At 38.6% G+C, this 26680-nt stretch overlaps 1 protein-coding gene across 7 annotated transcripts in view; it reads left to right on the forward strand.

Annotated features, from left to right (window-relative positions):
* Positions 1-672: 672 nt before the first annotated feature.
* TRPS1 (transcriptional repressor GATA binding 1) overlaps positions 673-26680 on the forward strand; it is a 279514-nt gene continuing 253506 nt past the window's right edge. For 3 of the 7 annotated variants that reach the window (XM_070802760.1, XM_070802761.1, XM_070802764.1), the window contains exon 1: positions 1987-6759. Coding sequence is in view for 1 of the 7 variants with exons in the window: in XM_070802762.1 (XP_070658863.1) it covers positions 1949-1958 (10 nt within the window). In the remaining 6 variants the exon portion in view is untranslated. Of the gene's footprint in view, positions 1296-1346; positions 1959-1986; positions 6760-6780; positions 8263-26680 lie in introns of those variants that run through there. The other 4 variants (XM_070802758.1, XM_070802763.1, XM_070802762.1 and 1 more) reach the window with 4 other exon arrangements.

Consider the following 26680-nt stretch of genomic DNA (forward strand, 5'->3'; position numbering starts at 1 on the left):
ACTACTAAACCCCCAAAGAGCAGCAGGTATTAATCTTGCTGCATTTGAATAATGTCCCCATTTTATCTATTTTGTCGTACCCCCTTTAAGCACCCATTGAGCTTGCTAGCTTCTCTCCAGCTCAGAAAACCATAGCAACCTCAGCCCGCACTTCTCCAACTCAGGATAGAGTTCAAGTTGTTCCCCTCCAAGCCCTCTGGCCATCATATGCAGGGCAAGCCCTGACCACCGACTAGGTGTCCTAAGACTTGCACGTCCTAGGAAAAGGGCGGGGGAGGGGCCACACACACACACACACACACACACACGCGCGCGATCCTCCGCTGTTTAATTGGGAGCGAGAAGGGAAAGTAGCAACCGAAAAGGTAAACACTTTTAGAGTTCTTTTGATTGTTCAGGAGAGCATCTTCGAGTGTTTGGGGACCATTGGTTGGGCTGACCTGCACCGGCCCCCACCTGTCCCCCCCTCCTCCCGCCACTCCCCAAGGTAGGTCCTTGTCTTTATCGCATTATCCCTAAAGCTTGCGGATTTTTCCTCCTTTTCCAGCCCGCACGTTCCCACATGGGGGGTGGGGGAGGAGGAGCGGGGAGAGGCGGGGCGGGAAGGTAGCTGGGTCCCTGCACCGCGCAGCTCTCATTCGCCGCGCTGCGACTCGGGCGAAGTTCTCGCGCAGCCGGCTGGTCGCGGCCGGGGCCGGTCCGGGCGGGCGGGCGGCGGCGGCGGGTGCTCGGAGCCGGGCGGGGCGGCGGCGGCGGCGGCGGCGGCGCGGGGACGCGCGCTGTCTCTTTAAGGGAGCTTGGTCTGGGGTGGCGCTTTCCTCCGCGAAGGCTCCTTTGATATTAATAGTGTTGGTGTCTTGAAACTGACGTAATGCGCGGAGACTGAGGTCCTGACAAGCGATAACATTTCTGATAAAGACCCGATCTCACTGCAATCTCAAGCGTCCTCTTTTTTGGTGCTGCTCCTTTCTCCAGACCTCGCGTCCTCTCCATCGCTCTCTCGCCTATTTTTTTTTTTTTTTTAAACAAAAAACAACACCCCCCCCTCCCCTCTCCCACCCGGCACCGGGCACATCCTTGCTCTATTTCCTTTCTCTTTCTCTCTCTCTCTTTCTTTTTTTTATAAGGGGGGGGGGGGAAGGAAGGGAAAGGGGGGGAGGCAGGAAAGACCTTTTCTTCCCCCCCCTCCAATAATCCAAGATCAACTCTGCAAACAACGAAGACGGTTCATGGCTCTGGCCGCCGCGCCACCATCTTTCGGGCTGCCGAGGGTGTTCTTGACGATTAATCAACAGGTAAGGAGGGGAGGCCCGGGCGGGCCGCGGGGCCGGGGGCCGCGGGGGGCTCGGGGGGCGCTGGAGCCCCTCTGCCAGGCCCGCGGAGCCGCGACGCGAGTGCTGCGCCCGCGCGTGTGTGCGCAAAATGTGGGCGATCGCGAGCGGGGAGCCCTGGGAATTAAAAGTGACTTTCTTTGAAAAAAAAAAAAAAAAAAAAAGCAGAGGGAGAGTGTGCAGAAAGCCAAGCTCAGGCTTCTCGGGTTTCACATGCATTTTCTTTCTTCCCTTTTTGCGCGTGTGATTTCTTTCTTTCTTTCTTTCTTCCCTTCTGCTCTCCACCCCCCCCCCCCCCCCCCCTTTTAGTGGGTCTGAGGCATCTGAGTCTTAGAAACGACAGACTTCAAACTGCAGTAGCCCTTGGAGTCAGGAGGGTCAAGTTCAGCCGCCGGGGAGGAGGAAAAACAAATCCCCATTTGCCAAAAAAAGAAGTTTCAGGCCGGTGCCCCCTCCCCCTCGCAGCCCCACTCCCCCCTCGCTGTCTCTTTCTGGCTGATTTTAATTCTCTCCTACCGGGCGCAGCGGAGGAGCTGGGGGTGGTTGGACCCGAGGGGCCGCCGCCACCGCAAGTTTTCTGGGGCTACTGACAAGCGGGGAGCAGGTTAGGCACCGGCATGCAGAGTAGTAAGTTGGGCGAACTCGGGAGGGTCGGAAGGGTCTCAGAGAGGGGCCTTCGTGTGGTCCCCCAAAGTGGGAAAACAGCCCAGGACTGGCGTTGGCTTTGAAGAGTTTGCAAAGCCAGGCTTCAAACTTTTTTCCCCTTAAAGGCCCAGCTGGGCTGGAGGTGGAGGGTGTCGCATCCCTCGGTGCCCCCGCCCCTGCGCGGCTCAGGGCAGCCGGGCCGAGGGGTCTGTGCCCTGTCCGTGCCATGTGGCAGGCCTCGCCGCCGGGGCGCTTCCGTAGGGGCCGAGGAAGGGGCAGACTTCCTCTGCGGTGCGGATGATGCGCCCTGGGTCGCGGGTCAGCGGACACTGGCCGGTGATGAAATGCCTGACAGCGGTGGGACATCCAGGCAGCCGGGCGCTTCGCCTTCTGTCCAGTTCCTGTTTGGGTTCTAGAGAGACGCATCTTTGAAAGGCCAAGGCAAACACCGCTGTCCCTTCAAATAACTCCAAGGTTATGAGACCCCATGAATAATTTGAGGGTGAGGCGGCGGTGGGAGCCGTTTGAAGTGCAAAGCCGTTTTTGTGGCTGGGAAAGCTTTTTTTTTTTTTGTTAGTACCTGTGTGAGCTGGTGGTGTTTCCCCCTTTTCCCCAAGGAAGTCAGTTACTGTTTTATGGCCCCGAGACTCTAAAGCAATTTAAGTTAGAGGGCTAGAGGGACTGGTGGGTTTCAGAGGGAAATCTTGGACGTAATATTAGATGTTAGGTCTCGCTTTACTTCCTCATATCTTTTTAGGCCTCAGAATTGAGACTTTGAAAGTTTTTTGAGTGAGAGCGATGAAGCTTAATGATGAATCAAAATTATAGTAGCGTATTCATCCTTATCCTATTTTGGAAAATCACGGCTAGAGTTTTAAGTGAGGTAAGTGAAGTGAGAAGCTTAGCGGAGACGTTCAAATCGCAGACCAGTTAGGCCAATTCATTGAACTTTTGGAGATTCATTGAACTTTTGGAGATTCATTGAACTTGCGTAAACGCACCAGGTGAACAGGAAAGGGGCTGAGAGCGACAGTTAAGTACAAAGGGAAAATACAGATAGGGCCTGAGACAAAATTACCCAAAAATGCTTACTCTAGGCCTGGTCGTTGGCTGAAAATGTGATTGTCCGAAGCAAAAATAAACTAGGAAGCTTCCAACCACTTTTTCGAGTTTTCCAGCTCTTAGGTTAAAACCTATGGATCTTGGCTGGCATCATGTTACTTTTCCTGCTGGTTTTAGGAAAAGTTGATCATTTAGAAAAGCCTGCCAGAGTTAAAAATGCAAGGGGCAGCGAAGAAAAAGTCATGAGGGCGGCCAGTTCTTGACGTGGACAAAATGAGAATGAAAGTTCCTGAGCTCACTGTTGTCAAGTTTCTGACATGCTACTCATTTGCTTAGACCGCTTTCTCAGATATTCCACCGGTTAATATATAAAAGCTAACTAGCTCTAAAATGGTGTGGGCTTTTTTTCTTTCCCTTCGTATGCCAGGGTTGTGAATAAATACAGGGTTTGTATGGGAAGATGAAGCGTTTCCTGTAAGTTGTGATGCTGACAGGACAGTCTGGAAACGATACCAACGTTTGAAGGATTTTTTTTTTTTTTTTTTACCTTTAAGTGAAAGTTTATTAATGACGTGCTTAATCTTAACAAGTCAAACATATGGGCCTTAGAGCTTCTCTGTCCTTAGATTTCATAACTTCCTTTTAAAGCTATACCCTTGAATGGAAACATCTCTAGATCGAGTTGTATACTGGGCCACCAACGTGCTAAAGTTTGATGACGATTTCTGGATGTTAGTAATGTGAAAATAAAACTCCTAAAGGGGAAAGAGAGTTTTAGTGCCAACATTCGGACTTGATTTCTCTAAATGTGAGGCATTCCTGGTCTTTATTAATACTCTCTTGGCAAAGTATTACTTACCATAGGCGAGCTGATGTTTATGGCTTCCTGATCTATCTGTTATATGTTAGTATATGTGTGTGCAGAATGCTTTTCCACACGTAGTAACGGAGTCGGACACTCTCCCAATAAATGGTGAAACATAGCAAGTTCCTCACAAAAAAGTTAGTCACTGTTTTGAATTTTAGACGCTGCCAGGGTCTTTGCTGCTTTTTAGATTTGGTCCTTTGTCTCTTAAAGGTAACATTAAAGGAAGAAGAGTGTCATCGTGGCTGGGAAGTTTGGTTTGCTTTTAGAGCTCAGTGTTTTGAAGAGTAAGATTTTAAAGGATTTTATAACATCTTCTTCATACTTGCTTAAAAATAGGTTAGAATCCATATGAGAGTGCTAGTCATAAGTGAGTTACACATGGTCCTACCGTATTTTCAGTATTATTTTTACTTTTCTTTTAAGTCACGTACCACTCCTGAGTTTACTCTCATTTCCACAGGGTAGGTCTCGCTACACACAAGGAAATCTTCATTCATAAGGAGAACCTTCAAAGCAGGGAGGTGAATGCATCTGTGGAAAAGCTGCTTTTTAAGATTCTAGTATTTCAGGGATGTTTCTATTATTGTTATTTTTGGTGTGTGTGTGTGTGTGTGTGTATCTTGTGGAGAGAGCTAGCCAGGGAGAAGAAATGCAGAAGAAATAGAATTTGCAATTAATGATCTGTACATTTGTGGTAAGTTTTAATACACTCTTGTCTTACCTTCTTTTTTGAAGTTAAATAAACATTACTGAAAGTTTCAGAGGGCTTGCAGCAGATTGTGTTTGAGCTGAAACTTTATTTTGAATTTGAAATTAACACAGATATAGATAAACCAGCCTTTAAATGTTTCTTACAATACATGTGTGTAAGACTTTTTCCTCTTCAGTATCCCTTTGATAACAATAATATAACGGCACTGTGCTACTGTGTGTACCAGACTTTAATAAAGTTAGGGGCAGGTGTTTATAATTGATTTAAAGGGGAAATTATTATTTTTGCAATAAGTGATGCACTGAACATGACTGGTGCACATTAAAACGTATTCTCATTAAGATAGTCTCTGTGTGTAAAATGCAGCTATTCATTCAACAGGCTGACAACTTTCCACTTGGTATTTGCCTTTGCTTAATTTAGTTTCCGCAGGACAGTCAGTGTGGTAGTTTGCATCTGTTTTTGGCAGGCACAGAAAACTATAAACTCAGACAGTCCTGTCCCAAATATTGCAGCTCACAAGTTACAATCAATTTGATAAAACCAGGCAGGTTTTATGGACTTGCTTTTCTGTTGTTCATCCTTGGTCAAGCTTCCAGGTAACAGAGGTTTCTTTCTCTTCCCCTGTTTCGCTGGTTTTCAGTACTAATAGCCTTGATAACTAATTCTGAGTCTTGTTTACTCATTTAGCTTCCTTATTTATTGCTGATTGAAATTTGGGGAAATTAATGACGGCATGTCTAGACTTGGTTTTACTTTGTCTATCTACGTGATAACTGCGTTCATCTTTTGGTCCCACCATAGAGAAAGAACTGAATTTTTTGTTACTAGGCTAGTTATGATTTATGGAATGGGAAGGTCCCCCTTAGATAAAATATGAAGGAACTCTTACAGCCTGTATCAGGTAGAAATTTAGTCTGATTCTCTCATCACAGATAGAGAATACTAATGCACTTTACAATTTTTATGTTAAAAAAATTGAGACTTTTTTATAATTATCAAAATTATTTATCTCCTAAAAGCTTTAACCAGTAGGTAAAGGAAATATTTTAAAATACCAAGTGGTGTTTTATACACTGTTCAGTAGCAAAGAGTTTTGCGGAGGGAATAACCACTTTTAAAAATTTATCCTCGGGTGTTAGTAGGTCTTACGCTATTTATCTGTATAGGATGTTCTATCACTTACATATGACCTTTATAAATAATGTCTTTAATGTTGCTATTATGGTCACCTTTAGAGTAGTCCCATCACTCAGTGGCTCTTAGATTCCTGAGAACTGAATTCGTTGGCTTTTGATTTGGTTCTCTGATGGGTATAATAATGTACAACTTGGTTTAGGTTAGAAAGAGAGCATTGGGTTTAAGGAAACCCCTTTGCTGAATTTGCAGAAGGATCTGTGGATGAAAATGATTTGAATTGTTAAGAGTTAGTTAGATGAATAAGCCTAGATGGTCACTGCAGCTGCAGTAGCTGTTATAAGAGCAATGTCTACTTTTTATCGTTAAACTTTTTTTTTTTCCCCTAAGAGCACAAATCCAGGTAGCAAAAATGAAGATAAAATTATCTATGCCCTTCACATTTGAAGCATCAGTGGAAATCATTTTCTGACTCAAAGCTCTGATTGAAATACAAGTAGCATCGAAATATCCCAAAGAAAGACATGAAAGATAACGCTTTCCGTTGCTAAGTACATTTCATTAAAAATGAGAAAGAAAACTTTTAATTTTTAAAATGTTTCTAGCTCTTTAAAAACCTGCAGTAAATACTTTACAAGTGGCTAGACACCTTCCCTGGTGGTTTAGTTTATACAAGCAGGAAACTTTCTCTCCTACTCTTTCTCTCTCTCTTTCTTGTTTTCTTTAAACCAACTGACGTAATGCCAAACTTTGCTTTAAAAGAACAGACAGAAGTAATTGGTAGCTTTTAACTTTTAATAATGTTCTGGATTGGTTTTAGTGGCCAAAATGCCATTTAAAAAAAAAAAAAAAGTTCAAGTAAGAACGGGCTTGTGGCCTGAGGAAGAAAGGCTCTGTTGATGCAGTTATTTTTATTCTGTTTTTCAATCTGTTATTAAAAATCTTTCCTGCTGAGCCCTGTTGGATTTCTCCAATTGCTCTCTGTGATGGATGGTGCATTTCAGGTTACCGTAACTTAAACAGTTTTTGGGTTTGGGGGAGAGTGGGTATTTGTATTGCGTTATTTCTTATTGGGGGGGAGTAAAACATTTGTTTTTGTTTCATTTGCGATGAATTAATTAAGATTATCAATGGCGACAGGTCAATGAATATGTTTATGTAAAGAATGCTACACCTGTTAGCAAGAGTCTGTAATGTGGAAGTTTCATTCTGACATTAATCATTTTTATGTGCAGTGGAAGGAAAATAGGTGAAACTTTACAAAAATATATTTTTAGATTGAAAGCGTTAATTTTAAGGGTCAGTTTGTGTGGGTGGCTCTTTTTTTTTCCTCACAATTTTAGGGGATAATTTTTAACCCTGTTATCACACAGTGTTTTTAGTTTCTTTTCTTTTTTTTTCTTATAAAATAGTCATTTTCTCTCTTCCTGGTTTGTACAGGCAGACAGAACTTTCTAGTTTAGAGCTATCTTGGTGATGTTGGTTGACATAAGGGCAACTTCAGAAGCTAGCAAGTAGGAGAATCTTTTCAGAGGGCAAAAAGATTTGTACCAGTTTTTCCTTCCTTGGAGAGACACTGCACCCAGAAATGGGGCCCTCCGCCCTATTTGGGGGGCCAGAAGTATCAAAATTTCTGATAGGGATTGTTCGTAAGGTTCAGATCTTAATGGTTACGTGTCTTGGTTTAAATCTTACAGTTACCTGTCTTGGACTTTGCTTTTAACCCTAAATTTGTGCTGAGGTTCTGTTTTCCCCCTTTTACACAGAATGTGTTTTAAAAATAATGCATACTGAAAATTAGGTATCTCGCAGATACCTTAAAATGTCTTTTAAGGTATTTGTAATTACCATTAAAAGCATTCTGTATATTCAGGGAAGTTAAAAGAATTCCCTGCATGAAAATTTGACAGTTTTGATTTACCTTAACGTTTTTCTCAGTTTTTCTTATAACTATAGACTTCAGTTCAGATCAGAAACATTCTTTCTCTGCTAACCACTCCTTACCATAAGGATGTGTCAGGAAAAACCGTAGGAACTTAAACTAAAACTTGTTCACATCAGCAAAGCAAAAGTACCTTAACATGAATCTTGACTTGTTTTATTTTTTACAAAGTTTTCAAATATATCTCTGTCATTATGGTTTTGTTGATTGAATGTTGGTTTATTACTGCAAAACTGAGGTAACAGTAATAAAGTTTTGCAAGAAGGGGAAAAAAGGCAAAGGGAGGTATTTAGTGCTGCAGTCCTTTAATATCAGTAGTTTATTTACTGTTCAGTGCTGGGGAGGGGTTGGAGAGGCTTTGTGGAAGATGATACCAAAAAAAAAAAAATACATCAATTGCGCATTTGATCCCCTCCCCTTAAGCTTTACTTAAACAATATGTTTCGGTTTTTGCCTCAAACCATTCCGCACCACTTCTCCAACAATCCACCACTATCTTCGTTCCTGAGCAATTAAGGATGACACTTTCTGTTATATAATGAACTGCAGTATTGTTTGAACAAAGGTAACATTTTAATTTGTGTAATACTTTGGTTATTAGCAGTAGTATGTCTGTAATGTGAGAGGAAATCTAGCACTATGGATACTTGCAAATGCTTGAAGTATCAGGGTAAGTTTCAATTACTGCTGATATGTGCGCATGCTCTCGCAGGTATGTTTTATGTATGTAGTATATGTGCACGGGTAATACTAAAATACACCTTGATGGTGGAATCCACTTTGCTAAACAATTAACTCTATACTTTAAACCATGAATCTTTTAAGGCATGACCTACTTTTTAAAGTCTTGAAGTTTGAAATGAGTGGAGTTTAAATATATTAAAGCCATCATGATCACAGTACTTATACCTACACTAAATTTACTAAGGAATTTAAGAAATGACACACACAAAAAATGCTTATACAAAAATGCCATCTTTTGGTGTATTTTAAGAAATAGTTCTGCAGATAATTTTTTTTTTAAGTCCTTAATTTCTATCGAGAGGAGCAGTTAAGTGACAGTGCTGTTCGTTTTATGCAATAGCACTTTATAGTTTACAATTCTGTCATCTTAAAACGTTATGTAGAAATAATATGGAACATGTAAAGACTTCGTACTATGATCCAATGTGTTTTTCCCTAGGGTGATGGATTCCGTGCGTCACCCAAATGTGATGCTATTTGCCAGGCTTGTAATACTGGTTTTGAGGGTTGCTGTATGTCCTATTTCATCAAGCAACACAATACAACAACTTCAGTATCTAGGTAATGGACACAGTCAAAATAAGTTCTGTAAAATGTTCTAAATACTTTTAAGTAAGTCAGAAGTTGACTTATATATTCACTTTATTTAACACAAATAAACAAATGACTCAGACTATCAGCTATTTAAGGCTTCTGTAATAGTATTAGAGAGAAATATACAAGGGCCCATACTTTATTTTCTGTGATTTTTCCCCTTTATTTGATAGAAGCATGGTTCTCTTATTTGCATTTATAATTGCTTTATCTGTTAATTATTTGTATTCATGATAGTGAGTAGTGTAGAATTATAAAGAATAATAAACATTTGTATTATATGTTGTGTCCCGAGCTTTAAAAAAAGCATTACTATTTTATTATTAAATTGACTATTATAGTAACCAAGAATGAACCAGTATAGGACGATAGATACACCACAAATGCTATTTAGACATTAAGTATATTTTTGCTGTAGAAAAAAAGAAACGAAAAAGATTTTTGTTTCAGAGTTTTTTTTCTCTTGAATTTGGATAGAATTTATGAAAATTACAAATCAGCAAACATTTTTACTATAATGTATGTTTCTTGAGTAGATTCTACAGTATGGTTTTGAGTGAATCTTGTGAATCACTAGTTCTGTTTCTCTGTATAGAAGCATGTATTATATCTGAGATCAGATACATCTATAAATAGTGTAAATATAGACGGCAGAAGTTAGTTTGTGGAATCTAATTTCTCTATTACATGATACACTTCATGTGCAAAGGGACCAAGCATTACTAATCTACTTCAGCTTTTTTTTTTCTCTAAGCTATGCACAAGGGCAGGCTATGATTTTGTGACTTCACGTTAACTTCGTGCGAGCGTACATGTTCACGCACATGCACATAGCTATATTCTCACTCGTACAGAATGTTTTTGCATTACAGGCACCGAATGGAATTTTAACATATTACATATTTTTTGAAATGACTTTAGTCTTTGTAATATCCACTTTAATTACCTAATGCATCCCAACACCTATTTGAGGGTTTATTTAATTAAAATTTTGGTTCTGAACTGGGGGTAAGATTGGCAAGACAAATTAAAACAAACTTCTACATGTGACTTCTTTGTGATGTCAGTATTCACATATCCTTAGCTATGAAAGATGTAGAAATAAACATATTAGCCTGTTTTATCTCTCAATACTATAATACTAAGAATTTCTGAACATACAAAAGTTCCTAAAAGAGATTTTGGCATTTGTTTCTGCTTTACTTTGATACCATGAAATATTTTTGAAAAGAGAATCTAGGTCGTTTTAATTTTTTAAAATACCATTCAACTGATGGAAATTAAGACTGGTGATATTTATATATACACACACACACATATATAATTTCTTATCAGGGCTCATGTTATTAAATGTTCTCTATACATTTAAGTCTGATTATTGAATGATTAAAAGTTCTTTACCAGTTATTTATAGATGTACCCTTGAGACTGTTTAAAACTGTGTATTTTTCTATATTTAGCTGCTAAAATTTTGTTAATTAAATTATAAATTGAAAAACAAATGATTATGTCTTATACTGTTTTTAACTTACTATTGGAAGTACAGTGTATTGTTTTTAAAAGATTATTGCAAATTTTACTCCTCAGTTTTGCAAACTTAGGTACACTTTAGAAGCTGACTTTAGGTATAAGTGGCCAGTGTAAGCAATTACACATTTAAGTAATTATGGGTTAATATGAAACCTCATTTTCTGTCATTTATAAGCAGATAATAAGGAGACGTTTCTCTTTTGCATTTAGAAAGAATTTGCTTTACATTCATTGGATGCAAGATGTAGTAAATTATGTTAAGAAACTCGATGTCATCTAAACCTCAATCACAATAAACTGTTTACTTTACCCTCTGTCCCATCAGTGTTTATTCTACTTTGAAATGTCCTGTTCTTAAAGACAATTTATGTTGTTGAAAGAGTGCCCTCATTATTTACATTTAATTTTTTTTTGTACTTTGATAAGCTTTAAGTAAGAAAGCTGTCGCTCAAGATTTCAAACTAGTAGTAAAAATCATAAAGTACACATTTTATGTGTAAATGTTTGTGCATGATCTTGCATGTTCACTTTGTCAGACATTTAACCCTTTACCGTTCCGCATATTTGTGTACACCCCGACACACCTGTCTTGTACTTGTTACTCCTAGCATAGTTCAGTAAATCATCATTAACATTGACTTAGGTGGATACATGCTCATCTCACTGCCTGAATAATTCCACTGGCAATGATAAAAATTAAGAAGTGAGACCAACGATGATTAGAAATGGAAAACAGAGTGGTAGATACTGGTGTAAGCAGATGTCCCTTCTTTTTGTTTTTCCCATTTTCGGTTCCTATTTAGAACGATTTGTAAGTATGTATATCTGAACAGAAGGGGGACTTGGATACTGCACAAGACCGTTGTAACATAAGGAACTGTTGCTGTATATGGCTTTACTTATTTATATGTTTTTGACATGGAAAACTCTGACCTCGTTGCCTGTGGTACTTGGGAAAGTTAGATCGAGCCCACTGGGGTCCCACTCATCAGTTCCGGCTTTGAGTGACATAAAGCATCCTCCAGCTTCTGGTGTGCTACTGTGCTGGTTCCCTTCAGGAGTGGAGGCCCAGTAAGTTAATTTGGCATTTGAAAGAAGAACTAGAATTTTTTCCTTTTTGAAAATCCTCTGGATGGTTTTCAGAGGAGTAAGCAGAGATCACGGGCAGCGTGATGTTGTTCATCTCAGGTTGCTAAAGAAAATTATGCTGAGAGCAAGCATGCTTCCTCTGAATTTTTCTGCTATGGTTTATTACCATTTTTTTGTTTGTTTTTTTCCTCTTTGGGATCGAATATTCCAGGTTTTGGAGGAATAAAGATTTCTCCTTTCAGTGAAAAAAATGAGCCAATTCTAGGGTTTTTGCCTCCATTCTTTATAATATTTATATTTTGGGGAGGGAGCTGCATAAAAAAGAGAAGCTTATATACTGCAAACTAATAATTTGATTTTCTTGTTTGCTCTTGAGCAGGCCTTTGCTATTCCATTTCTATGAGGAAATGCATCCAATGAAATTAAATAAAGTTTTGGTGTAATTTTTCAACAATTGTAAGCACCAACTGTGACATATTTCTGGCAAAAAAAAAAAAAAAAATAAGGCAAGTTTAGTTACTCAGTGCTTCCACCCAACTCTGTATTCCAAGTTTATAAATATGAATTTGATCGTTTGATCATGGATGATGCTCGAAATGAATGTATCTTGATTCAGGGAAGAGAGTACTTAAATTATGCTCACCATCAATATGCTTTAGATTTGCAAGAAATAGAATGCCAAGCATCATGCTTTCAGCCCTTTGAGATCTTTAGTAGAGTTTTACTTGCTTATGGTAGCTTATATTCAATAACATCATGCATAGACTGTTTAACGTATTTGTGCCTTGAGCTGTAGTGAAGTTCAATGAATGACTGTATTTCCATCAGAGTTTGGGGGTAATGAAGTGTTAGTAGCCATCTACTAAAAATGGTTCTGAGATTTGGAATTTGAACTGATTTTTAGGAACCATGGCACAAATATAATAATAGGTAGAAATATTCAGTGATCACCTTTTATCAAGTTAGTCTGTCTTTCATGTCTAGGAAAATAGAGCAGTGAATATTTGCTTTCTGTATGTTTTGTCTCCAAGCAGAGGAAACTGACAGTTTTATGTTTTAAGTGCTGAAAGTTGTTCTTGGCTATGCAGCCCCTGAGTTAATCACTGAGATGTTAACTTGATTTTTTTTGTCTTCAAAAAGTTTTCAAATTTTAAAACAAAATATGCTTCCATTATTTTCAAATTGACATCCTGCATTCTGGATTGGTTTTTAGAGAAATATTTTCCAAATTCTCTTGGATTGCTTGTAAGTTTGAAATATTGAGTTTTGTTTTTTTAAGCCTTTCAGAAAGGAGAGGAAATACTTTATCTTTTTAGAGTTTTCTACTTATAGAACCCTTTTTATCTCCCATAAAGTGCAAATTAATTTTGCATTCATTTTTTATTCTTGTATGTGTGTGTTATCTTTTCAGAAACTCATTTTGAGGGTATCAGAAATTGAGCTTCCCTGCCATACCTCCTGTGATAAGATATTTTGGTCATTTCTAAGGAGTCGCTATGTAGAAATCCTTTCTCATGTCATTTGCATGCAGTTATTTTTACTTCAAACAGGAGTGGTATCCAAAAATCATGTATTTATTCTTTGAGGTTAGTTGCCAAAATTATGAACTGTGTAAAATTTAGTTGTTTCTTAGTTATATCATTAGGCAATTTGTATTAAAAATTTTGGTTGAAGGAGAAAGAAAAAAAATATTTAAACAACTTTGAAATAGCGTAAAGAGTCCTACAGAATTTTCCAAAATTCCTAAGAAAATGTGAAATATTTTCAAATGCACAGGTTTAAAATTCAACTGTGTATACAGTGAAGACTTTAACCTGATATATTTTACTGTAAAAATGTTTTAGTATAAAGAGAAATGTCTCTGGTGTTGCCTGTATTTTATTTATTTATTTATTTTTGCAGACTGCTTTGCTTAAAATGATTGGCATCCTTAAATTATAGTTTTGTGTAAACGAAATAAGGCTGCTACCCTAAAGAAGCAGCGACTTTGCACATTCATCTTAAAGACTATTTTGAAATACTTTCATTTGGAGCAAGTGCATCAAGCCCTAAGAAATAGATACCGAATTGCAAACTAGTAACCAGAACACATCACCCGACTATTCCCTGAATGTGGAATTGACTCTCAGAAAGTACATTATTTCCATCCGGTCCCGTGTGTTTAACAGTATTTTGGTGTCTCCACTGGTAGAAATGTGGGCGTTTCAACTAACCACCTCCTTGTTTTGGTTCCCGTGATGTCAGGCGAACGTTTTTCCAAAACTTTTGGTGTGGTGTAATCAAAACCTGTTGTGAAATTAGGCTAATATGATGATTTCAGATCATGTTTGGTGTTATTTTGAAAAGATACTTAAAAAAAGATTACCTGTTTGGAATATGGTGAAAGATCCTGGACAGTGATTTTAGATTTAATTCAAAGCCTCGAGCTGTAGATCAAGAAGGACAAAATTCCACTATACTTCTTTTCCTAATGTAGGAGAAAACGGGGCCTTTTTGCATAAACACTTTTGTAGAAATAGCTGGTCAACTTTATGTTGACAAAAGATGATTGTATAATATTGGAGCAAACTATGTGAGCCCGACAGTATGTGTGCATTTTAGTTTATTATGTTCCATCAATAAAACCATGTACACAAGGAAACTAAGGGGAGAATAAATTTCATCTCCTATCTGAGGTTAGATGTAGAGTGAAGTGCTTAGTCGGAGAATTTTCTTAGGTCGGTGCCCCTGTCTCCTTGACTGGTGGATACATTTCATCGTGTGCACGAGTGTATGATGTTGCATACATGTGCACTGGTGGATCTACTCTTGAGAATCTTTTAATATTTTTTTTGTTGAGGAAAAGTAGACCCTGGCCAATGAAACATTTCTTTCTTCAATGGCTGGATTTACCTTGAATGGTCTGTCTTATATCTGATGCTCAAGTTTAAATTTCGTTTCTTTGTTTTTCTTTAATTCAGGTGTTGGTCAAAGTGACCATTTGGTTCTGTTTTGAGTGATAGAAGGGACATGAGATCTATCCATTCTAATAGACTCATTTTATAATTGAGAAATCTGACAATCAAGTGGATTTTCCATGGTTACATGGCTAGTTAAATAAAAGACTAAACTAGAATTGGCATCTGATCACCATCCTGATTTATACCTAGCACACTAGACAATTTTGATATTTGTGGAGGAAACCTGCCTAATATTTGCTGTGCATTCATCTTTATTTTTCCTTTTGTGATGGTGGGAGAATAGAATATCACATTAATGTGCATTGGGAAATTGATGATCATATAATAAATCAGTTAGTATATTCCATATTGACGCTTCCTTGATGGCTCAGTGATAAAGAATCCACCTTCTAGTGAAGGAGACACGGATTTGATCACTGGGTCTGCAAGATCCCCTGGAGAAGGAAGTGGTAACCCCCTCCAGTATTCTTGCCTGGGATATTCCATGGATAGAGGAACCTGGTGTAGACCATGGGAGTTGCAGAGGAGTCGGACATGACAGTGACTAAATGACAGCGACGTATTCTATATTATTTCTGTGTTAATATCTGTGAAGATATGAGAATCAAATATTTAGTCTAGAAATTACTGTGAAAGGTTAAAATGTTACAGCAGAAAATCTAGGCTTGATGTTTCTTTCAAACACCTGACAAGAGATGTCTCTTTGTGTTCATGTATAAAAAACTCAGTTGGTACTGAAGAATTGGTTATGAATTAATCATTAACAAGACCGTACTTTGTATTATTGTTCTCCCCTTAAAATACCTCCAACGTTTATCTATTTTGAGACTATTTTTTAAAAACGCAACCCATTGGAATTAAGGATTTTTTTTTTATCTTCTAAGAAACTGGGAGACTGGACATTTCTTTATTTGTAACACCCACAAGCCCCTTGGCAGGTTGAAAACTACAGAAACATCTATGAGATTAGGCCTGAAATGTGCAATTAGTTATTAAAATGTGGTTGAGAAACCATTTGTGGCATTTTACATAATCTCCTCAGCATTTATAAAAACAAATTAACAAAAGAATAAGGAAAGAATCTCATTTATTTTAAATGCTTTTCTTATTAATCCTGTCTTTTGAATGATAAATTTCAGCCTACATGTAGGGAAAGTGAAATATTTTAAAATATAAATTTAATTTATATTTTTAGGCATTTTTTTAACATTCCATTTTAATCTATGACCCCACTCAATATGGATGCAGTTAACATTTGTTTACTGATTATGGTTAAGCTAATTTTAATCATTTAATCTGTTGCATTGGAAAAAAAACAAGAAAAAAATGTCTTTTTTAGACATCTGAGGTATTTTATGTAATTCCTTGTTTCTTTTTATCTTTCAATCTTAATAGCTACATTTATAATTTAAAGTGTTAATGCAACTCCCTCATGAGTGAAATTCGTGACTTATACTTCCCTCCATGCCATCATTTCCATTTCTGTTTTAAAGAATTGTGACTGCTTTGCAGACAAGTATTGGACCCAACACATTCCCAGACTCTTTCAGAGTGGCTTCAGAAGGCAGAAAAACTTCTGTCTGCCCCTGGAAGTGGGCTGGTTTGGTCCAGGGTCTGTATTTGTACCTGAGTGTTGAGCTGCAATGTGAAGATACATGTTGGTCTCGCTTTTGTTTGTCTGGATTTTCCTCCATTTGTTTCTTAGCCAGAGGGCAGATTTTTTTTTTCCCCATAAAATATCATTATTTTGTTTCTTTAATGTTTCATTCAGGTGAAAATCCTGTATAAATGGCTGTGCACAGTTATTCCTTTAAAAGGGTATAGTTTGCTTATGGAAAATTATATCAATCAGTTAGAAATAATTAAGTCAGAGAGTAATGGAATGATCTTTTAACATTAAAAAGCAATTTTTCTAAAATGGATTAAGGAGCCATTTAAACTATTACACTGATCATCCTACATGAAATCTCTTTTTTGGTATAGTGAGCATACAATACAGAGAAAGGCTGAAAACTTCCATTATTATTATATAAATATCTAGGATTTTCTCCTTCTCTTCCTCTGGCTATTATCTCTTTATATATTTTTTTGGGGGGGCCTGACTGTTAAATATCCAGTGTATATCTAATCAAACCATAGGAAATGCTATCAGCACCTATCTTGCCCTAGCCTTTCTTAATGATTTTTTTGATGTTATTTTTGGAATTTATTTTTCTACTTGATTCTCTCCCTATATTCCAAGTATCTATTTTTCTCCTTTGACTTTAGGAGATTGGAACTTTATCCCTGTGCTCTTGGCATTGCTGATCAAAATAAATTTAAAGTGGCTCTTACTCTGAGATTTGTTTATCAGAAAGTACTTTTTTGTTGGCTTTTAAAACATATCAAATCCAGATAAGATTTAAATAAGATGAGTTTTTTTATTTCATTCTTTTCTTTCCACTTATTAAGGGATTTGCTTTCCTGATAAAACAGTATACAATTAATTTTATTTGATTCTCCCTGAATCAAAACTATTCTCCCTGAATATATTCAGCTTCCTTTTGGTAAATGCCTTCTCAAACAATGTTAAAACATTTTTATGCTTGTTCTCATAGCACATATTGTGAGCAAAAAGTATCCTGGATGTTTTATAGAAGGTTGTTACATGGCATTTATCTTGTGCTCATTTGGGTTATAATCCAACTGCAGTTGTTTAGAGTGTTCTTGAAATCTCAGAAAAATTCACTTGCAATTGTGTAGCTAATATATGGTTACTGAAGCTGAGAGATAGGTTATGGTTTAAGCAGTGGATTGATTTTAGGGAAAAGTTGGCAAATGATACAGTTCCCTTGACAGTTTTGGAAAAAAACAAGGTAAAATGAAACAAAAGGCTACTTTTCATTTATTTCCAGATGGATTTCATCTTGTACTTGGCATGGCACAAAGTCAAAATGTTGCTCTTTGAGATTTATTAATTAGAATGTTTCTAAGCCAGATATGGAATCCAGTTTCCGTTTTTCAGATAAAGGTAAACCTACTCAGATGTAAAAATAACTTTCGAGTGGGGAAAATATCGAGAGCCTAAATCTGAGGCTTTTTTCATGTGCATCTCCATTTCTTAACTAAGTGAGCTCTGCCATGATGACTCCGTTGGTGGACACCGCTGTATTGAGGACGCCAGTGGCCTTGCGGCAGCCAGGCCCAGTGGTCTTTCCATCTGACTGCGTGTTTTCAATGAATCGGATACTGCCAGCCACTCTCTTGAGTCCCCTCTTGGCTTGGCTCAAGGGGCCCTGCACCCCTGCCGCGCTTGTTCTAGTCTGTCCTTGGCTTTCCTCTTAGGTGCTGCGATTTTCCTTGAGGATTGTATGCTTGCACCTTTTGATCTGAATGAAATCACTCCAGTTCATCTCTAGAACTGCGTTGGTTTCTGAGTACAATATTATTGTTGTTGTTTAGTTGCTCAGTCGTTTCTGACTCTTTGTGACCCTATGGACTGCAGCCCGCCAGGCTCTTCTGTCTGTGGAATTTCCCAGGCAAGAATACTGCAGCGTGTTGCCATTTCCTTATCGGGGGATCTTCCCGACCCAGGGATTGAAGCTGTGTCTCCTGCACTGGCGGACGGATTCTTTACCTGAGCCGCATTGCCGGCCTTCAAGTGCATGGTCCTTGTTTATGCATCTGTTTGTCATCCTTAGGTTGGTATGTGGGACCCTAAACTCTGCTCCCGGTTTACCAGTTCCATCTTTACAGTACCGTGTGTTCTATCCTTAAAGTAGTATTGAGTTCCAGAACTTTCCCCAACCGACCTTCCTTCATGCTCTCCCCTCTCTGAAATGCCTTTGTTTCATCCAGTCTTACTTATAGGAATTCTACTTATTCTTCACATGATAACTTCTGTATTTCTTTTTCCTGAAGCCTTTCCATTTCTACTCACTGAGATTTAAACACCCTGTCCCTGGGCTTTCACTTATTTATGGCCTTAGTAGAGACCATACCAGAATCCACTTGGCCATTTCAAGTGTGAGGAGAGTAAAAGCGCATCCAGCTCATTTCTATTCTTTTTACAGTGTCTTGGATACAGTGGTTTCTCAAAAGTGTTGCGTTAAATTGGCACTTAGGAGGAGAATACTTTGGCCAGAAGAGCATAAGACGTTTAGATGTTGAGAAAATTGTGAAATTGGGTTGTCAGGTTTCAGAGAGGAGGAGGATTATCTGATGTTGCATAATTAATAAACATATTTGAAGTCTACCCTAATGTATTGTTCTTAAAATGTCATATGACTGGTTACAACTTATGTTGTATTTTGCAGTGTGCTTTCAAGTTCTGCCTTTTGCTGATTAATGTCCTTGAACCAAGTGTGACGGCGTCAGTGAAGCTGAGATGAAGGGAGGCCCACATACATTTTGCGAACTATAGAAAAATGTAAAACCAGACCACCTTGTTGTGCTTTATTGACATTGCAGTTGAAGTACTATGAAGTAGTCAAAGATGCAAAGTGATAAATGATGTGCCCATAATGCATATATGTTTAACTAGAAAAATGGTATGCTGCTGCTGCTGCTAAGTCACTTCAGTCATGTCTGACTCTGTGTGACCCCATAGACGGCAGCCCACCAGACTTCCCTGTCCCTGGGACTAAATGGTATAGATGACCTTATTTGCAAAGCAGAAATAGAGACACAGACATAGAGAACAAATATATGGATGCCAAGGGGGAAAGGGTTGCTGTGGGAGGAATTGGGAGATTGGGATTGATACATATGTTACACTGTTGATACTATGTATAAAATAGATAATTGAAGGGAACTACTTTATAGCACAGGGAACTTCACTTAGTGCTCTGGGGTGTCCTAAATGGGAGGAAAATCCAAAAGGGAGGGGATATATGTTTATGGATGGCTGATTCATTTTGCTGTGCAGTAGAAGCTAACACAACATTGTAGAGCAACTATACTCCCCAAAATTTAATTAAACAATGATAAAAGAAGAAATGAAAAATGTATATAAGGGGGAAAAAACCAATGTGAGAGATAACATTAGGCTCCGAGGTCGTGAGTCAGAAATATGTAGTTTTAACTTCTATATGTTGAATATTTGTCTGTCCAAATGTTATGTTCTGATGTTTGTGGTTTATGTACTGGCTTCATGGTGAAAGTTACCTGTAAGTGGTTGATGTTTGGATGTTAAGGGAGCAAGAATGATTTAAACTGTAGGAAGGTCTAACAAGGATATTGATGAATAGGGTTTGTCAGGAGCTGAGCAGAGCCATAAGTAATGCTGCCTGGGGCAGCTCAGGTTTATGGCAGTGAGAGGATATTAGACCCTTCTTTGCTCTTTTTCATATCCATGCCTCCTTGAGAGATGGCCAGTAAAGTGGTAACTGAATAATAGCTGCTGAGATGTTTCTTGTGTTGAAACAAGAATGTCTGAGACTTCTTTGAATGCTTCATTTTTACTAATCACTTTAACTTCACTTAAAAGCCAAGGAACAATTTTTAAAGCTTTTTTCTTTCTTTCTTTTTTTTTTTTTTAAGACCATATCCTTGGCCTTCTCTCTGTAGTTTTTTGTTTTTTTTTTTTTAAACTAGAAAACTTTCTTTTATCTGGGAATTGGGAAGTCCCTTTGATTTCATATGTGAATTTGTTAAGCACTTAAATATTATTTTAAACAATTCTGGGAAATTATTAAGGCTTGCTATTATTGTGTATTCCTAATTCTGAATGGACCCAGAACCATGAAGGAGAAATCAGGGAGAGGATCTATGTAATGAATTTCTTTACTTCTAGGACAGCTCATTACTTGTAGGACTGATATATGTCTATTTCTTCCTTTATAACAAAACATGCCGAAGCTCCCTAGAGACCTTAGCTAATTGCATCTTTCAAACATAGCTTTCTGATGTCACCTTGTGTTTATCAGCAACTTTAAAAATCTTTTGAAGGAGATAGTTGGAGTTTATCTGTGTGAAATTTACAATAGTTAAGTGACAGGGGAGAGCATTTCCTAACTAGAAAGAGTACATTCTAGTTAATGAGTAGGGACCTTTAAATCTTCTGTACTTTTCCACAACTGAAGGGGTGCATATTTTTGGTTGGAAGTGAGTAGGCGAAATTTAGTCCTGCTGTTCTGGTAGTCTTGATGGCTTAGAAATCTCTTTATTGTAGTTTCATAATCCCTGACATGACTGTCCAGCTCTCGTGTCTGCTAAATACAGAAATAGAGGAAGGAAATGTATGTTTTGGCTCCTTTAAAATGGAGCTTATCAGACTCTATGTAGGAGGAGTAGACTTTGTTGAAGATGCGTCTATTTGCCAGCTGGTTAGCATGTGCACGGGGCGAGTTTCCTGTCTGCTAAAGCTGTGTGCTGCCCTTCAGTGATGGGAAGGAGCACATTATTAAATGGGTCGTAGTGTTTTCACTTGTGAAAATCAGGGTGCAGAGGGCATGCAAACTTTGCCCAGAGGCTGGCCACAGTTTGCATAGAAATGAGCAACCTGGAGCCACAACTGATGTGGTAGATGCCTGGTGAGCACTGATCACTAAAAAAATAAATGACAGCCACTCCCGGCCAGAGGTGAGCTAACTTTTGCCTGGGAAAGGCTGCATCCTAAGAGATTAGTGTTCCATGAGGGGCCACCTGCAAATGATGATAATGGTTCACAGTTGTGGAGCACTCCCTTGTCTCCACTTGAGACAGGAACTGCTGTCATCCCCGTTTCCCAGGGAAATGTAATCAGTTGCGTAGCCCACAAACAAGGAGCAGTCGAGTATGAGGATTTGAACCCAGGCAGTCTGGCTAAAGCACTCAGGCTTGGTCAGTTCTACTTTATTTCTCATCGAGGGGGAGAAAGGGATTTGAGAAACCCTAGGTGACTGTCCTCTTAAAACCGTTCCATTCGGCTTTCTTCTTAAGCTCTAATCTACCTTTATTCATTGTTGGAGAGATAAAACCATTGCCTGTATACATAAGACATTTTAAGTCTAGCTTTCGTCATAATTCATGTTCAGCTTGTATTTTTTCTATAGCGAGACTGTAATCTCCTGTTAAAAAAGTCTATATTAGTCTAAGTGACTGCCTCTTCTTGGCTCCATTACAGTAAAAAGGCTGTGATCAGCAAACTCTTGTAAGGGGAAGTTGTTGAATGACATGGGGCTGCAGTGCTGTCCTGGTAATCCTCTGGGCTTTGTGTTTCTTAAATTATTTGCACTCCTGGGTAACTGCCCCAGCTCCAAATGGGGTCTTGACAGCCTGGCTTTCTGACTCGGCTTCTGTTTGTTAAAAACACAGGAAAATCAAAGGTTGGAATGGGTGGGACATACAGATAAACAAACAAGACCTTTTGTCATCTAAATATTAGCTGATTTGTCTCTGTTGGATTAATAATAATAAAAAAGGAATTTCTATTTTATGAATGAACTTTAAAGCCCCAGTGTGTTTTGGTGGTTAGTAACGGTCCCAGAACTAAAAGCCAAGAGTAAAACTGCCTTTTCATTTTGAAGGAGAACTAAAAAATCCGAACCGCAGGTCAGTCACAGGACCAGGATTCCATTTTCTTGTTAAGGGCTTCTCAGAAAGCGCCAGCGTTGTTGTTGGTTGTCTGGGAAGGAGGCGGCTTGCTTTCGGGGGCCCCTGCCTTTGAAGCTGCAGCGACCGACCCGAGCTTTGTGTGTGAATCGGTGGCGCTCGCTGTCGCCTGCGCCCGGGGGCCGCGGCAGCCACGCGTGCTCCGCACCGGGCTGGGGGCGTGCTGTCGCAGGAAGTCCTGCGGAAGCTGCCGCGCTCGCCGCCTGGCTTTCTCGGCCCCCCGCCGGGTGCGCCGAGCTCCCCGCCCCGGTACCCGCGTCCCGCCGGGCCCGGCCCGGCCTCCCGTCCCTCCGCCTGTCTGCATCGCCCGCCTCTCTGCCCTTCTCCCCACTTCCCAGCGGTTTCCTCTCTCCACTAACTCTCTTTCTCTCTTCTTGGCTTCTCCCCTGCTTCCTCTTCGGCTTGTCCTTCTTAAATCTAACGCTCATTTTATTTCCTTCTGCCTGTCCAATTCCAGGATGGGTTTTCAAACCCGCACTCCCGTTTAAATCTTCTGACTCACCTGTAGTCTGGGTGCCGGTGCAATTAACACGGAGAGACAGTCGCCAGTAATGAGAACTGAAGTTCTCGTTTTTTCATGAATTAAAAAAAAAAAAAAAAAGTTTTATGAGCCTTTCAGTGTTACACACTTTCTCATACTGAGTTTTCAGGGAGCTGCTTAAACCTCTTTCTGATATTTTGAAGTATGTGTACTTAAACACAAAACCTTCTTCAATAGACAGAGGAGTAGGATCTCCTGTAGTCTCAATCAGAAAGCTTTGAGTAAAAACGGAGAAGGAAGTGGCAACCCATTCCTGTATTCTTGCCTGGAAAAGTCCATGGACAGAGGAGCCTGGCCGGCTGCAGCCCATGGGGTTACATGACTGAGCACGCGTGTACGAGGGTGGAGGGAGATGGGTTGGTAGCAATAAACTGGTAGAATTTTAAAAAAAGAAGAAAGCTGTAAAATAAAAATAAGAAATAAATAAACATAAGAAAGTTATATGCACGAGATCACAATTTCGATCATAATATAGTAGTCTTCATAAGCACGTGAAGCCCTTCTGGAGTGCCTGAGGCTTCTAATTTTGTTTCTGGTGTTCTGGGAATTGAGACCTTCATTTTTTTCTTAAATTACAAATTTGGAGACAGTTGATGAACATGGATCCCTATCAAGTTTTATCCCTCTGTACATTATCAAGTTTATTTTTAAATTAATTCTTTTTAGGGTCATGCTTTTTATATCCTCTCAGTTAACTTCCTTTTCTGGAAGCCCATATTATTAAGGCCATATCATGAAACATCAGTACTTTTAGTAGACCTTAAATTCCCTACTACTACAAGAGATATTTAGTAAAGATGGAGCTTTATTGATTCATATAATTTATATCCATTTGCTTCCTTTTTGCCTTGATAACTCCAGTATGCCTGATGTAAAGAAAATAGTTGATATGTGACTGAATCTGAGGGGACATTTTAACTTCTAGATGATAGTATTTATATGTTGAAGCCTTGGTTAAAATTAAAAAAAAAAAAAAAGAAGCTTAGATCCTCCTTTTTAACTTGTAACAGATTAATTTCTAGTTTTGAGTTCCATTTTCCTGGTGGCTCAGTGATAAAGAATCCGGCTACCTTTGCAGGAGACTCAAGAGACACGGGTTCAGTCCCTGAGTCAGGAAGATCCCCTGGAGGAGGAAATGGCAACCCACTCCAGTATTACTGCCTGGGAAATCCCATGGACAGAGGAGCCTGGCAGGCTACAGTCCAGCAGGTTGCAAAGAGTTGGACGTGACTGAGCACAGACTAAGGCTGACACTGAGTTCCATAGGGAGAGTATATAAAATGATATTGTAAGTTGATTTCATAAGACAGTATGGAACTCAAGAGGATTGGTTGAAAAAAAAGCTGACCCATTAAGTATGTGAAATGATTTAATATAACAAATCTTTTAAAATGTTGCAAAAAAAAAATGATAGTTTTACGATAAACGTCAACACATACTAAACCAATTATTAGTAGGTGCTGTTCTGTCCTCAACATTCTAAACTAAATAATTACCCTATGAAAACAAAGTACTGAAGTTACAGCACCAGGAACACTGGTTCTCATATACAAATAATAAAGACTGAGTCTGCCGCCAGATGGGCTGTAGCCCGCCAGGCTACTTCGTCCATGGTGGGACTTTCCAGGTAAGAATACTGGAGTGGATTTCCATGCCCTCCCTCAGGGTATCTTTCTGATCCAGGGATGGAACACACTTCTGCGTCTCCTGCTTTGTAAGCAGATTCTTTACCACTGAGCTGCCAGTGAAGGCCTGAGTCTACCTGCATTTTACTTATTGTTGGGACCCCCACTCTGGAGTTTAGGAAACATTTATTACTTCAGTGGTCATAAATGTGCATCACAATATTTTTTTTAAACCTTTTTGGTTCTGTTTCTTTTTTCTTTTTTCAATTATCTGAAGACTTTGGCCTATTTTCAAGCTTATTTGTTCACCAGCTAGGTAGAACACGAATTAAAATGAAGAGGTTTCTGCCATCTCAGGGACATGTGATTGTGTAGATGAGGTTAACGTCCAGCTGTGTTTAGAATATACATAGGTTGTAGCTGTGTTTTCCTATCCATGGGAGTAGCTTTGATGGAATAAAAGCAGATTAGAGTCTCTAAGATCTCTAGTTTACAGCCTCCCCATCTATAGTCTGTGAGTTATATTACTTGGGCTCAGGTTGTAGGGCAAGGCAAAGAGTCAACTTAAATAATATATGTAGAACAGTTTAGGTGAATGCCAAAAGCCTGTGTGACTATCTATTATTATAATAGTAATTATAATCATTGTTCTGTTTGTAATCCTTATAGTTTTCATATATCATTAACTATGGGAGTACTCACTAAACTGTTAAAAAATGGTATTCCTAAGGCCTTGTTTTAACTTAACTTAAAGAATTATATTTAGGATATATACAGACTGGAATTCTAGCTGTCAGGTATTATAGGGAAGAAGGGAATCAGTTTATTCCAAAAGACTAGCTGGTGGTGTTCCCTTGGAAAAATATATGCCTTAATTCATTAGTTCTTGTGTTTGAATTTTCTGTTGTATAAATTTTCGTATTTGAGGTCACTCTGAGTTGTAAAAGTTGTTGTAAAGAAATGTTTTGGGGTTATTTTTTCACATTGTCCCATCTGTGCCTTGTTCTTTGGGTCATTCATGAACTATGCCCTCATTATTATTTTAAATTGCATTTGTACTGGTACTTAAATTTCATACAGGACTTTTCTTTTTTTAATACATGACTTTTTTGAAAGCCAGAGATTTCCTCTCATAGCTTACTTTTCGTATCAATTTTATGACATTTCTTCCTCTTCTCCAAAATGAGTCTCACAGAATTCCCCTTCAGAATTAATCACTGTCTTACTTGTCAGTAGGTTGTGGTGACTTGGTTAGAATGATCAGACCCTTTCCAGAGGAGTAGTTTCTCACAGATAATATTTTGTGATTCTCTCTGGACATTTCAGAATTTACCTTTTTTATTTTTCCATACATGGGATAAGTGCTACATGATCATGTACATTTTGTGAATAAAAATGATTTGTTGCTACTGAGGTCACCCATTTTTTCCACAGGAGAATAATAGATAGTCATATGATTTCATAGCCACTGTAGGTTATAGTCTATGGTATAGTGGTTCTGAGGCATCATTTACAATCATGTGTCCTAAGTTTTCAAACGAAGTGTGTGTGTGTGTTCTCTTTTATTTTCTCAAGAAGTAATCCTGATTTTACCATCAGAGATAAAGACCTTACTTATTTATAAAATGTCTTTTAAAAATAACAAAATGATTAAAATTAATAAAGTTTTTTTTTTTTTTTTTTTTTAAGGTTAGAAGCCCAAAGAATTGTCTTAATAGTAACACATAAGATATCAGAGTTTCTAGGGGAAATTACAGTGAACCATTGGAACTGTTTTTCATTTGATAGAAAAGAGAGCCCTACTGAACACTAATCCTAATTTTTCATTGGCAAGTGCCGCTGTCAAATTATATCTGGAGTAAAAAATTCACAAGTTCTGACTAGGGACTTGCAGACTGTATTGATGAGATGACTCGGATTTCTCTTTTTGGTATGCAAATTTTCAGATAATGGAGGAAGTTTTAGAAATCATTCAAGAATTTCCCAAATGAGACTGAGGGTCTGAATGATACTGAGTCTCTGCAAACTTCTTTTTCATTTTGATACAGTTCCCTATTTATTTTGTGTTCTGCAATACAAGACTCAGTAGGTTCATGTCTATATTTGTATTTTGTATTGTGTTTATGGTTATTATGTGTATATATATGTGTATGTATATAACCCACTCCAGTGTTCTTGCCTGGAGAATCCCAGGGACGGGGAAGCCTGGTGGGCTGCCGTCTATGAGGTCGCACAGAGTCGGACACGACTGACGTGACTTAGCAGCATATAATGTTTGTTAATAACTATGTGCCTATTGAAAAATATTGTCCCTTAGATTTTGGAAAT

This window comes from Bos indicus, chromosome 14 (genome assembly GCF_029378745.1).
Source record: "Bos indicus isolate NIAB-ARS_2022 breed Sahiwal x Tharparkar chromosome 14, NIAB-ARS_B.indTharparkar_mat_pri_1.0, whole genome shotgun sequence".
Lineage (NCBI taxonomy): Eukaryota > Metazoa > Chordata > Mammalia > Artiodactyla > Bovidae > Bos > Bos indicus.